Here is a 14,841-nt window from a genome sequence, read left to right as displayed (position 1 = left end):
TATCATTCATTATACTTTAACTAGCCTAGAAGTTTGTGAATATTGCAGGCAGCATAAAAACTGCCGCAAAGTGCTTACATAATTTTTTTGTTCTATCAGCATTAAAGTATTGTTTTCTTATGCTTTAATGCACATTAAACACACACACAATTAATGGCTCTGCCTATGAGGCCTTATGTTTTATTGAGCGTTAATGCTCAGGCAATGTGGAAATTTAAATAAAGAAAGCAAAGTTAAGTGAACACTTTCTATAAATGTGTGAGCACTGGTCTATTCACTTACATTATATTTCAACTTTAAATGTAAAAGCATGTGTAATAGGCTTTAGAAATGTATGCTAAAACATAAACTTTATAACATCTGTGTGTTTAAGTCTGTTTTACAGTACTGAAATGCTATTTAATGTACAGAAAGTAGTCATAGCATCAGCCTTTTCCATCAGTGCTCTTTTAAGCCTGACATTTAAATAGAATGATTTAATACTTTGCAAATATCTACTTCTGTGCTAAAAGCATCACAAACAAATGTATGGGACATTGCTAGCATTTGGCTCCTTTGTTTATTGCAGTTGCATGGAGATTTAGGGCTAGATTTACTAAGCTGTGGGTTTAAAAAAGTGGAGATGTTGCCTATAGCAACCAATCAGATTCTAGCTGTCATTTTGTAGAAGGTACTAAATAAATGAAAGCTAGAATCTAAATTGGTTGCTATAGGCAACATCCCCACTTTTTCAAACCCGCAGCTTAGTTAATCTAGCCCTTAGTGTTACTTTGGCTGGTCTCATACATGTGTTTTAGAAGCTGCTCATCTGCTAACAAGCACTTGAGACATTTTAGGAGCATTTTCATGAGTGTTTTAATCTGCAAGGGAAAACGTTGTTAGAGCTCAAGTCTTTTTGTTACATTTCTCATTTAGGTACACACTGCTGAGTGGTTATTCCCCATTCAGAGCCCAGTCACAGAAAGAGATGTATTACTTCATCCGAGAAGGCTTCTTCCCTGTGCCCTCTTACATATCTCCCAGTGGCAGAAGATTAATCATCTCTTTACTTGCGAGCTGCCCCACTAACAGGCCATGTATAGAGGACATACTTGCACATGATTTCTTCACCCAGGTACAGAACCATCACACTGGTGTGATAAGGCTTTCATTTTATAGTGCACAATATGGAGAGATGTCCAAAGCTTTCACAGAGAGACGGTTACATATAAATGCTGTACTCTGCAATGGAACATATTTACTATGGTGTATGCAACCAATCATGAATGCCATAGACGAACATAAAACAAGTGTTTTATCATCACTCAGTAATTTCTTGTCTTCAGGAAATCACACCTGAGAAGCTGTCATCTACCACCTGCCACACAGCTCCCACTTTTTCTCTTTCCTCCCACCTCACCAGATTCTTCAGGAAGGCAGCTAAAGTGTTATACAGAGGAGTGTTCCATAAATCCTTTTGCTCAGGTATGCAACTCCTGTCCGCGTCAAGCAATAGATGGCTAACTGTGGTAAATTTTCATCTTGTGCAAACTTGTGTGCTGTGCTATATATTTTAGTACAACTGACATTCCTTATATCGTAAACAGTGTTGCTAATAACAGGGCTTGTTTTAAGTTTTAGTCTAACTGCAGTCGATAGCAAAGCACTCTTTGAAATTCTGTTTATTTTAATAATAAATCTTACTCTTTTGGTATGGAGGGAATAGTGTTGCTAGAGGTTGAAGGAAGAGTTTCAGTACAGACCTAGGGGTATATTTACTAAACTGTGGGTTTGAAAAAGTGGAGATGTTGCCTGTAGCAGATAATCATATTCTAGTTATCATTTATTCTCCAAAATGACAGCTAGAATCCTATTTGGTTACTATAGGCAACATCTCCACTTTTTCAAACCCACAGTTTAGTAAATATACCCCCTAGAGTTATGTGGTAATTAGCTGCACACAGAAAAACAAACTAGTGCTTAGCATATGTATTTGTGTATCTTAAGCACAATAAAATAGGGAAAAACTGTTATAACACTGTCTTGAAAAATAAATATATTGTATTTAAAGTGACTAAAGTGTACTAGCAGTGATGCTTCACTGAAAAGTTATCAAAAATGTATAAAACAGACTATTAGTTTATAGTCCACGTGCAATAGCTGTCTGCTATGAGGTCTAATTGTTAGCCAAATGCTCTCTATAGACAGCAATTGCCACAATGACATGTGCAGGCACAGGTACAGCATGTGATTAAAAATGATACTGGGATGGAAATAAAACAATGACTATATATTTTTTTCATGTCTTTCTAATTAATAATATTACAATAATTGTTATATATAACTTTATGCAATATCATAAAATCACATTCGGTGATACCATCCAATTTATTTGCAGAGTTTTCAGAAGCAGGAAGACAGAACAGCTCGATGATCGTTCCTACACAGAGTCTGATGTCTCTCAGTACAGATAAGAAGTGTGAGGTATGAGGAAGAGGGTAGCTGGAGACAGCATGCTCTACAGATATAGTTTTCCACATTTGGAGAGACCTCTTGTGTGTCTCTTTGCCAGGGAGAAAAAGAAGGAGATGCCATAAGACCTTGTGATGAATATGTGAACATTCTCATGAAAGGAAGAATGAGCCACAGGAGAAGGTCGGCCTCCCAGAGTGAGCTTCAGTTTTCCCAGTGGGATAACATTAATAATGCTTTGTATTATACTGTGCAGGCAATATGTACTTCATTGTACATGACAGGGTGGTCTTAGCCAGAGCTGTATCTCATTTCTTACTGTGATATTTTTCGTAAACTTGTTTTTAGTTGATCAGATCTGTATACAGGGAATAATGTACATGTTGTCCATTTTTACATTTAAAGATATACTTTATTAACATAAAATGCATGAAGAACAGGCATGAAATAGGATAGTCAGAAATGTAATACACCCAAGTACATAAAGCAGACATTAGAACGCAATACATAACATAATGTATACTGAGCAGGTTGTAGATAAGACAGATGGAGTCATTTCCTGGAAAGCTAAGAAGGGTGCTTAACACAAACACATAAGGCACCAGGCCTCCGAAACAGACCCATAGGTGTGAGAGCCAGGACATAAGTTACCAAGCTGTATGAAAGACAGATCCTGGGCACATAGGGTCTGATTAATCTTCGGACCAAGTTCCATTGCTTGCCGTATCTTAGGTAAACTTGCTCTGCCCATGTTCGGAAAGGGGCCTCACACAAGTGACCATATCACTTGCACCAGCTACAGGGCAGGTGTAAGTGCTGACTGATAGTGATAACTACACGTATGTATGCCAGAACATGTGTTTATAAGTAAGAGAAACGAAAAAAATGCATTTTATGTACAGAATGCATTAAGAACATCCTAATGTATGTATTTCATGAAAAAAAAAAATACTTTTATTAATCTTTATAGTACTAATAGTTGTAAATTAATTGTTAAAAAAAACACATGCACCAAACCTCTTTTTTAGTGCATGTGTTCTGATGGGCATTCATATTGCACATGTGCGTATCCTGCACTGTGTTATGTCTGCCTGCATATGGCAAGGAACATATGGTCAGAGTGTACCTATACCCATATTCAAATGGTAATGTTTCATGAGATCCGTTTGTACTTGAATATGGCCGAGCATGTATGTTTTTTCAAACGCAAATTGCGTACAAATTGATGTCTTTTGCTGCACTGTGTGAGTCCCCATAGCATTACTCACACTCGTCTGCGCTACTTATTTGTATTACCCATGTATTTGTTACTTGTGTCTGTATCCGGCGCTACGAAATCTGTGGCACCGTATAAATAAATTATTAATAATAATAATAATAATAATAATAATAATAAATTGAGAACTAAGATGAATCAGTTCCATAGTGTTAGAGTTCTTATTGCAGGTAGTGTGGAGCCTGTGCATAAGTACACTCCCAGAAGAGTTGATTATGCACAATGGACAGTGTCTGTATGCATAGGTTCCTGGCATGCATGAAAATCCTGAGAGACAGGGTCCTATGTCTTTGTGCTTGTAGGTAAGCATGCTGGAAGCCACATTTTCTTAGTGGCCTAGAAGGAAGAATTGATGCATGGAGTTTCCCACATAGTCTTTAGTGTAGTCTGTTTGAGTCCTGTGGAGGCAGTTGCAGTCAAAGAAGGCCCAAAGCATGGTGATGATATTAAGTATTCCTTAGAGGGGCTGCTTGTACACCACTCCCCTTATTACTCCATTTTGAAGTCCCATAACAACACTGTTTTACTGATGTTTATGTAGACTGCGGCCATGCAGAACAGGGAGAATATTATTGCACAGCACTAGTGGTTTACCTTCTATAATAAAGTAACTGACACTACAAAGACCAATCTTTTGCTTGACCTTTGCCAGCCTCTCATCCCAGCACTTCATGGTCACATCCTCTCCACTGACCAAGAATCTTGATTAGGGTCTGATGGTGAAGAGAAAGGGTGTGGTGGATGACAGATGCCACTGTCTGACGAGCATTCCCTCTGAATTTCTACTTTGCCCCTGAAGCTCAGCCAACGTTTTTCAGGTCTAGCTAAATGCTGTCATGGGGCACTGGTGTGCACAGAAGACAGTGACTTTGTTCATGTAGAGTGAAGAGCCACAAACATAAAGAAGGCGAAAGAGGGCAGCTTTTGTCTGACTCTATCAAACACAGGAAATGAGTTAGTCTTCCAGTTATGCACCAGCACCATGCTCTAAATGTCCAGGTACATCAAGTTAACATATGATAAGTACAATTTTCCCATTCCCAACCCATGCAGAGCCATAACCATAAATACACGGGAGACATGATCAAATACCTCATTTTTTATCTAGGATAAACATACCTATCATTAATATAGTGAACTGTGTTTCGGAATAGGGCAAAATCATCTTATATAGTGCTATTTTCGAAGGCCACAAGTCTAGTCAGGGTTAATGATCTGCTATATTACAAAATTTAGTCAGTTGGTTAGTACCTTGGTGAGGACCTTGTAGTCCACATTTAGGAGAGATGGGATGTCAATTTTTAAGATCCCATCTTTCACCCGTCTGCTTATACAAGATCATGATCATCTTTTCCTTTCCATCACCATCTCCTTATACAGCTCCAACATTTCCTGGCCAACAAGGTCCCACAGTGCTACATTGTGCACTGCTGCTAGACCATAGGAGCCCTGAGTGTTACTAAGTCTAAAATAATTTGGTGACAAAGTGCAGCTCCACCAACATCAAGGGAACATTCACTGTATTTTATGTTGCAATGTTTGTGATGCCCGTCAGGAAACTATTATTCATGTCTTTGGATGGTGTAGTAGTCTCTGACTCCCATCACACTCTCCTACCACATCCTGATGTTGCTAGTATTTATGTCTCTAACAGACATGTGGCTGGAGTGGAGTTTTCAGAAAAAGAAAGAGTTACTCTTCTCACTCTTCTCCTGGTTACCCATTTGGAATGGAATATGATACACTTATGTTCCTCATCAGGCTCTCTTTGGTCTCCTCATCTCATCTCTCATATTACAGCTGTACCGCTGGAGGTCCTGCAGGGACTTAAGATTCCTTTGCAGCCTTACATCTCACACGATTGTTGTTGTTGGCCTTGTACCTGAAAAAAAAAACACATAAAGGGGTGTTGGCAAATTCAGTAGAATGTAGAAATTAATTTGATGTCTTCACAAGAAATGTAGAAAAAATTACTAGAGGACATTATGGAGGTGATTGATTGAGGGCATTTATCCATTTGCCATTTTTGGGACCAGGAAGGTGTCCTTTTTTATCCTATGTGAGACTAAATTTTCAGATGTCACACTGGGGATTTTGTTTTGCCTTTCTCTGAATCAGCATAATTAGAACTTATGACAGGTGTAACTCAATGGACCTGTGTCATTTTTCAACCTTGCTAACTGTCAAAAAACCTTGACATATTTAAATACAAACCTTGACCAGTCACGTAGATGTGGAAAAAACATTTATTTATTCAAGGTATGTATTCATTCCTTACCATCTCCATTAGATTATCCCTTTCCAGCAGGACACAATTCAGCTTCCAGTAGCCCAAGCAAGAGGGAAACATATGATTCAGGGCACTCACTTGCCTTAGTAGGAGAGTGTAGTGTAGGTGGGTAGGGGTGGTTTAGGTCAGGAGTGGGAGGGGTAAGAATGATGTTGGGTGGGCAGGGAAAAGTGACTGGATGGAATGTTTGTTTACACACTTTTGCTTGCATTTCCTTTTTACAGCAGTATCCCTTCTGCTCTATACCTCCAAACCCATTGGTCTGTAGATTGCTCTTGCCAACTCACAATGGTTGCTGGCAAAATTTCTGGGACTGCCCTTATTGTTATGACCAGCCACTTGGCAATTACTGAAAGCAGACTCCTTGCAGTCCTGCATCACATAGCCCAATGTATAATGTATAGAGGCGGCTGGTTGTGGCATTGCTGTTTTAAAACCACCTATCTCATTCTGACCATTGGAAATGACGACACTACTAGTCGCCACCCTTTTTCGCATTTTATACCTGGCAGCTATAAGAAGTATCAGACATAGTGTGGACCTAAATTATCGTATGTCTAAATTTAATCAATGTCGCATTTATAGTAATCGCCCTTTTGAAGTGATTGTAATAATTGTCTGGATTTTAGTGTTCGAAAATACGTACCCCACCCGATTTGAGAGACTTCTTCACTTTCAATAAAACCTGCAATATGTTTTGATACAATCAACACAATGGACGAGAAAGGAGAATTCAGTTACATTGTACCAAATTTGTTCCATGTTACGTAAACACTTTGCTTTTTTTATGCTCTGTCAGAAGCTCAGGCTTTTTTCTATGTACTCTTATTTTCTTGCAGTGCAGATAGAGACCGTCATGGAGAGAGTGGTGGAGGATGTCACACTTATATTAGAGAACTGTCTTTGCAACATCATACCAGGTGAAAGCAAAATGTTATAATTTTGAACGGTTTAATATTTCTGAAACACTTGGTGGAATTTGTTTAATTTGTGGACATTACAAAAATTGTTTAGATTAACATAAAGTTGTAAAAGAAATGGGTATATTAAACTATTAATAAGATAGCATATTTGACAGTCCAAATCGTTCATTGCATATTGGACATTTATGAATTAAAGATTACTGTGTGTTAAATGCAGTTGGATTAGATAAACATGTGTGACTTGTAGCCCATGGAATACTAAGATTTTTAGAGGCACTTCCAATTATTTTTGTATGGCATTATATTTAACAGGGCATAGCCCATATCAATATGTGGCTAAACTTTGCACATGGTCAGATTATAAGACAACTGAAGGAAAAAAAACTGTCCTTGTATAATCGCAGAGACCTTACCTGCTAAGTTTAGAAAGATCATATCGAAGGCTATTGCAACTTACCCTCTGATCAGTTAGTCCTAACTATAAACATATAATGAAAATATTTACTTTTATCTTTCAATTGCAGAGTCAGGGCTGGGGCTTAACTAGCAGTCATTGGGACCCTGTCGCAAAAGATATTTTGGGGGTAGTGGGCTCAGCTACAAGTTACCTGGAGCATGTGCGAGGGCCAGCCATGTGCATTGGAGATTATAGTGCATGCTCAGAAGAGCAGGGGTCTCCAAAGTCAATAGTCAGCACATCGCCAGGCCCCATAGCAAGTGAGATTTTCTAGTTAATAAAATGGGGAGAGACCTAGTTCAATTTTCAATATCAGAAATTCATCCCTTGGGCTGTGCCTGGATATACTCTAATAAAAATATGATTCTTGAGACTAGGTAATTTAGTTGTACTCTTATGCAACTGACCTGAGTTCAAGCAGAAGTAGTGTGTACTCCTTAGGGGCTTGGTGCTGTTGACAGTGAATATTTCTTACAAGACCATGGATTTATAAATGGAGGGTTATAGAAAAGTAGTTATTAGTAAATATAAGTAAACCTTTTATACCTTCAAAAAAATCCTAATTTTAATTTAAGTCTGCTTTTAAAAGTGTGTGTGGTAGAGAATTTAGCCTGTAATCGCCAATGGGGCAGGACAGATATGAATGATTGATTATTGTCTGTAAAAGGCTGTGTAATATGGTTCACTATATAAATGATAACAAATGGTTTTGAATTCATATTTTCCATCATTCAGGTGAGTTGGATCCCAAAGATCAGGTGACTTGTCCCATCCTGTGGGTGACTAAGTGGGTGGACTACTCTAATAAGTATGGCTTTGGCTACCAGCTGTCAGACAACTGTACAGGAGTCCTCTTGAGTGACGGAACACACACTATTCTCTCCCCGCATTTGCAGTAAGTATAAAAGTACAATGACATTTTTTGTCACTTTTAGTTTTAGCATGACAATGTGTAGCAAAATAAAAAAAAAATTTATTGCAGTACCGTGTCAGCCAAAAAAATCTATGTGATGTTGAATACTTTTGTGTCAAAAAAGACAAAAGTATGATAGGAGTGATACCTTTATTGGCTAACTAAAATACATTTTTATATTTGCTAGCTTTCAGAGCACCGAGGCCCCTTCATCAGCCAAGTTTACAAATGAATGACTGAGAAAAGGGCACAACATTTAAGAGATGGTACATCAAGCAATTTGTACAGGAGGGTGGGATACATCATAAAGACTACAGAGAAGTGTCCAGGTGTCCAGAGTCTTTTTTATTGTGTGTCTGTGCAGGAATAAAGAAGAAATAAATAGAAATAAAGAAGACTAGGGCAGCACGGTGGCGTAGTGGTTAGCACTTCTGCCTTACAGCACTGGGGTCATGAGTTCAATTCCCGACCATGACCTTATCTGTAAGGAGTTTGTATGTTCTCCCCGTGTTTGCGTGGGTTTCCTCCGGGTGCTCCGGTTTCCTCCCACACTCCAAAAACATACTGGTAGGTTAATTGGCTGCAAACAAATTGACCCTAGTCTGTGCCTGTCTGTATCTGTGTATTAGACTGTAAGCCCCAGTGGGGCAGGGACTGATGTGAGTGAGTTCTCTGTACAGCGCTGCGGAATTAGTGGCGCTATATAAATAAATGATGATGATAACTACACAGATACACAATAAAGAAGACTCTGGACACTCCCCCTTCCTCCCCCTCATTGGTAAACACTTCTCTGGACCAGGATACAGTACGACAGATTTAAAAGTCTTAATACTGAAAGATTTTTATTAAAAATTACAGGGAGGGGAAAGTCTGGGAATTCAAGCTGATGAGAACATTCCATTCATTGACTCAAGGACTAACACCTGCATTTATGATATGACCCACTACATGGACACACTTTACACCCCAGAGCAAAGTGACTCCAGATCTCTGAACTCTTATGACTTTTACTCTTCCATCCCTAATGAAAACCTCCGTTTTATTATTTTAGCTTATCTTTTTGATGTATCCCCCCTGTACAAATTGCTTGATGTAACATTTCTTAAATGTTGTGCCCTTTTCTCAGTAATACTTGCCTGATGAAGGTGCCTCTGTGGTCTGATAGCTAGCAAATATAAAAATTTATTTTGGTTAGCCAATAAAGGTATCACTCCTATAATAAAGACAATACAATATTATGGGTTGTTCTGCGCAATTCAACCAAATGCAACCCTTCAACTTATTGTACACAAACCCCTATAAGTACTCAAAAACATATGAAAAATATAAATATAAGAGAAGATGGCGCTAATGGTATATACACATATAGTTCATATATATAGTTCCTGGAGATGGAAAGCATCTATAATTGATAAATGTCAGTATATAATACGTTACAGATTCCAAATGATGTATATCTTATCCTCTGTTGTATATCCAGTCCACTTGCACTTGTCTAAAATGGTGTATATAAAAGCGAAGCAAATACAAACATAGTGCAACCTGTATATTTCAATAAAAATAGATGTCAACGATATCCCTTTAAAAGCCTGTGCACTGAATAGAATTTACACAAGGTAGGTGTATATGTGTCAAAGTCAACAATCAAGAGAAGACTTCACAAGAGTAAATATAGAGGGTTCACCACAAGATGTAAACCATTTGTAAACCACAAAAACAGGAAGACCAGATTAGAGTTTGGCAAACAACATCTAAAAAAGCCATTACAGTTCTGGAACAACATCCTATGGACAGATGAGACAAAGATCAACTTGTACCAGAGTGATGGGAAGAGAAGAGTATGGAAAAGGAAAGGAACTGCTCATGATCCAAAACATACCACCTCATCAGTGATGCATGGTGGTGGTAGTGTCATGGCGTGGGCATGCATCGCTGCCAATGGAACTGGTTCCCTTGTATTTATTGATGATGTGACTGCTGACAAAAGCAGCAGGATGAATTCTGAAGTGTTTTGGGCAATATTATCTGCTCATATGCAGTCAAATGCTTTAGAACTCATTGGACGGCGCTGCACAGTGCAAATGGACAATGACCAGAAGCATACTGCAAAAGCAACCAAAGAGTTTTTTCTTGGTAATGGCCAAGTCAATTACTTGACCTGAATCCGATTGAGCATGCATTTCACTTGATGAAGACAAAACTGAAGGGAAAATGCCCCAAGAACAAGCAGGAACTGAAGACATTTGCAGTAGAGGCCTGGCAGAGCATCACCAGGGATGAAACCCAGCGTCTGGTGATGTCTATGCCTTCCAGACTTCAGGCTGTAATTGACTGCAAAGGATTTGCAACAAAGTATTAAAAAGTGACAGGATTGTTTAGTTTGTCCCATTACTTTTGGTCCCTTATAAAGTGGGAGGCACATATAGAAACCGTTGTAATTCCTACACTGTTCACATGATTTGGATGTAAATTCCCTCAAATTAAAGCTGAAAGTCTGCAGTTAAAGCCCATCTTGTTAGTTTCATTTCAAATCCATTGTGGTGGTGTATAGAGCCCAAAATATGAGAATTGTGTCGATGTCCCAATATTTATGGACTTGACTATATATATATATGAAGTATATGTGTATATACCATTAGTGCCATCTTCTCTTATATTTCTATCACTCCTATAATACTTTTGCCTTTTTTGACACAAAATTATTCAACATCACATAGTTTTAGCATGACAAACATGTATTGGCTCACTCTTAATTTCTTTCAGAAAAGTTTGTTATTCTAGCAGCTCACAAGAGCACATTACATTCCCTGAATGGAGTCCACCCTACAAGTTGGAGGTAAAGATGAAGATACTGAGGTTCTTCTCCCAGTACATGCAGGAAAATATATTGGAGGTAAGGTATAAGCAGTCAGTCAAACGAGAAGCATGTTTGTGGACACTGCACTTATATTAGTGATGGGAGAAGCTCCAGAGAAACGGCCATAATGACTAAACACCCACAGACTGTTCAGCGCTGGCCTGGATTCCCTAGGGAGTGTGGTCCGCTGAAAAATGTAAGCGGGCCACCCCCCTAGGGCCACCCAGCCCAGTGCCAATAGCACTAGGGCTCTTCCTACTACCCCAGGGCTGTGGGTAGTAGGGTAATAAATGGGGATTTTGTATGAAAAAAACCCCAAAAACAACACAATTTGGATTTGTGGAACTACATGTCCCAGCCAGCCATGTTGGCCTAAATAGTGTGGGCATGCTGCTACTTGTCTAACTACAAGCACCAGCGTACCCATGGCACCCAGGGCATGTTGGCACTTGTAGAACCACAAGTGCCAACATGCTCTTACACCCACGGCTGGCTGTGATCTGTAGTTCCACAAAGCAAAATGTTAACTAAAAGCACAACACCCTCATTCCAACCACAAATCTTTATTAAAAATAATAAAACCACAAAAAATACAGTAAACACCCCCATGTACACCATAGATTTTTATTAAAAAAAAAAAAAAAAAAAATACTCACCATGGACGAAATCCTCAGTTTTCTGATGCTTTACCTACACACACTCATTTACGCAAAGTCCCAACAAATATTTGTACCTTCCAAATGTCCGGCTTGCCCACTGTCCCACAAATATTTGTACCTTCCAAATGTCCGGCTTGCCCACTGTCCCACAAATATTTGTACCTTCCAAATGTCCGGCTTGCCCACTGTCTCACAAATATTTGTACCTTCCAAATGTCCGGCTTGCCCACTGTCCCACAAATATTTGTACCTTCCAAATGTCCATGCTTGGCCAGTGTTCAAGAAATGTTTGTAAATGAAGAAATGTTTTCCTGCTTGTAAAATCTTTAAATCTGCCTGTCCGGGGGGGGTCATTGTTGCTTGCAGTGCTGGGGCCCTTCTTGATTGCAGTGTGGGGGCCCATTCTCTTGTGCAGTGCTGGGGCCCTTCTTGATTGCATTAATTTGCATTCATTTTTTATACTAAAATGACTGCCTTAACCACTCCTCATTTCAAACTCGCTAGGACCAATAGTAGAGCGCGAGGGGGTGGATGCAATGTTAACAATTGAATTGAGCGGCTTTTTTAAAAAAAACGAGCGCTAGAACAGGAAAAAACGAGCGCAGGATTTATTTATTTTTTCCGAGCGCGGGATTTTCACCCTTCTCGCTAACAATTGAATATGCCCCTAAGTGTCTCATGTAGAGATAGACATACATTTATTTTTTGTGCAAAATATGTTTCCCCATGCTGGGCATTCACAGAAAAAGTGTACATGTGACTTAGATGCCTCTTACACCACTCTTCACATTTAGAGAAAAGGAACAAGGGAGAACAGTCTTGTTCAGCAAATACAGTAGGGGGCATGTAACATACAGGGCAGAAAGGTGGCTTGGTGGTTAGCACTTCTGCCTCACAGCACTGGGGACATGAAATTGATTCCCAACCATGGCCTTATCTGTGTGGAGTTTGTATGTTCTCCCCGTGTTTGCGTGGGTTTCCTTCCAGACTCCAAAAACATACTAGAATGTTCATTGGCTGCTATTAATTTCACCCTTGTCTTTGTGTCTATGTTATGGAATTTAGACTGTAAACTCCAATGGGGCAGGAACTGATGTCAGTGAGTTCTCTGTAAAGCGCTACAGAATTAGTGGCGCTATATAAATAGCTGCTGATGATGATGATAATTACACCACATTCAGATGAGGAGGAGACATATGTTTTGTGAGTTCTCAACCTCTGGTACAAAGTATGTGTAGCAGCTGCTTATTAAACAACAACAAAAGCCTAGTGCTCGCAGCGGCTTTTGCAGAGGAATCCCACACAGTTTGTATACCTGCAATTTGCATCTTTTTAAAATCATTTTATTTTAATTTCTCTTTTTTTCTTTTATTCAACATTAAAAAAAACATTCAGTGACTGGCACCCTTACCGCATGATGATACACACAAAGTTTATCATGCACTTAAATCATATGATGTGCTTTACACAAATCGGCATGCAACAGCCGCATTTATCATAGTATGCTGAATCGCATGTATCGTAAGATCATAGCTCAGCATACACGCGTAATTGCGTCATTTTATGTCTACATGAGGCCCAGATTATAACTATATCTATGAGGTATGTCTATTAAATAACGAGACTGATTAAATAACTCACCTTTATTTATTGGTATTACAAATTTAATATTTGTCCCCTTCAATATCCCCCCCCCCCTTTGCACTTATACATCGCTGTAGTCTTGTCTTCCACTGGTCAAAGACCTGGATCAAATCAATTTCTGTCACTTGTTTCAACATATCTGCCGTTTTCTTCTTTACAGCATCAACTGAAAATGTAGCAAGGTCGTCTGGGGCGTTCATCATCTTCGACATTCTCACGTCCCTCGCTAAATCTTTTGTGCCACTCAAAACACACACGCACAAGACAAGCAGTCATTCCCATAGGCCGTAGTAAGCATTTGAAATTCTGTTGGTGTTTTGTGCAATTTTACTAAAAATTTCAAATTGACACGTTGTTCAACTTTTAAACTTAGCATTTATTCAACACTCTACAAAAAAATACAACCAAACTAAATGGAGACTCACATTTAACTGAACGTTGAACGTGTTGCAGCTTGTCATGCAGGTTCAGATAGGTTCAAGGTTACTATGTATGCAGTTATAACCTGTTCTAACTGCTTTGTTTACTAGGTGGAATCACAGTCTCATTATTTAATAGACATACCTCATATTGTAATTTTATTGTCAATTACTTTAGAACGATTACCTTTATGACCTAATGATTCATGTTGCTTATTGAAGCATGTGATAAATGATGCATATAATTAGGGCACATCAACAGCTATGAATAAGCATAGCTTAAAACTTCTGTTGCAAATAATTCTGCAGTAAACTAGATTGGTATGACTGCAACTTGGGTTGTATTTCATAATTGTATTGCTTTTAAATGGCTGACTTGGCAACCATATCAAACTGACTACATGCAGACACTGTACTTAATTGTCATATTAATCTGAACAATATAAAGAAGTGTTTAGTAATCTTTTCAGTTCATTTGAGCTTTGTTCTATTTTTATGCTTAATAAAACAAAGGTAAAACTGCTTCAGCTTTAACTTGTGTGGGTCAGGTACTTTTGCCTTGGTCTTTCCTATATGGCTCATACTTGCCAACCTTTGGAAACTTAATTCGGAAAGATTCCAGGCAGGGGGGCGTGGTTGGAGGGCGGGAGGGGCGTGGTGCTGCAAATCGCGTAATTTTGGTTCCGTAACAAAATGACGGTTTGTCGCGGGGCCAATATTACGCAATTCACAGCAAATCGCATCATTTTGAGAAGCAAGTTGCCGTATGCGGCATACTTGCCTACCCGAATTTCGGGAGTCTCCCGGACATTCCGGGAGAGTTGGCAAGTTTGATGGCTGCATATAGAAAATACCATTTGTAGTCAGCAGAATTTTTACACAGCTAGATTATTAATTTGCTTATGTATTACGCTGTTCATATTGTTATTTGTCTGGCCTCCTTTGGCGG

The 14,841-nt window shown here is 38.9% G+C and overlaps 1 protein-coding gene across 3 annotated transcripts in view; it reads left to right on the top strand.

Annotated features, from left to right (window-relative positions):
- Positions 1–14,841, top strand: part of PLK5 (polo like kinase 5 (inactive)) — a 37,088-nt gene that overhangs the window by 15,166 nt on the left and 7,081 nt on the right. For 2 of the 3 annotated variants that reach the window (XM_075205457.1, XM_075205465.1), the window contains exons 7-13: positions 916–1,114; positions 1,326–1,464; positions 2,378–2,463; positions 2,552–2,648; positions 6,857–6,937; positions 8,133–8,292; positions 11,077–11,206. In XM_075205457.1, the coding sequence (XP_075061558.1) occupies positions 916–1,114; positions 1,326–1,464; positions 2,378–2,463; positions 2,552–2,648; positions 6,857–6,937; positions 8,133–8,292; positions 11,077–11,206 (892 nt within the window). Of the gene's footprint in view, positions 1–915; positions 1,115–1,325; positions 1,465–2,377; positions 2,464–2,551; positions 2,649–6,856; positions 6,938–8,132; positions 8,293–9,171; positions 9,438–11,076; positions 11,207–14,841 lie in introns of those variants that run through there. The other variant, XM_075205472.1, reaches the window with a different exon arrangement.

This window comes from Mixophyes fleayi, chromosome 1 (genome assembly GCF_038048845.1).
Source record: "Mixophyes fleayi isolate aMixFle1 chromosome 1, aMixFle1.hap1, whole genome shotgun sequence".
Lineage (NCBI taxonomy): Eukaryota > Metazoa > Chordata > Amphibia > Anura > Limnodynastidae > Mixophyes > Mixophyes fleayi.
The sequence above is the reverse complement of the archived record's forward strand: the minus strand, read 5'-3'. Positions and strand labels throughout refer to the sequence as shown.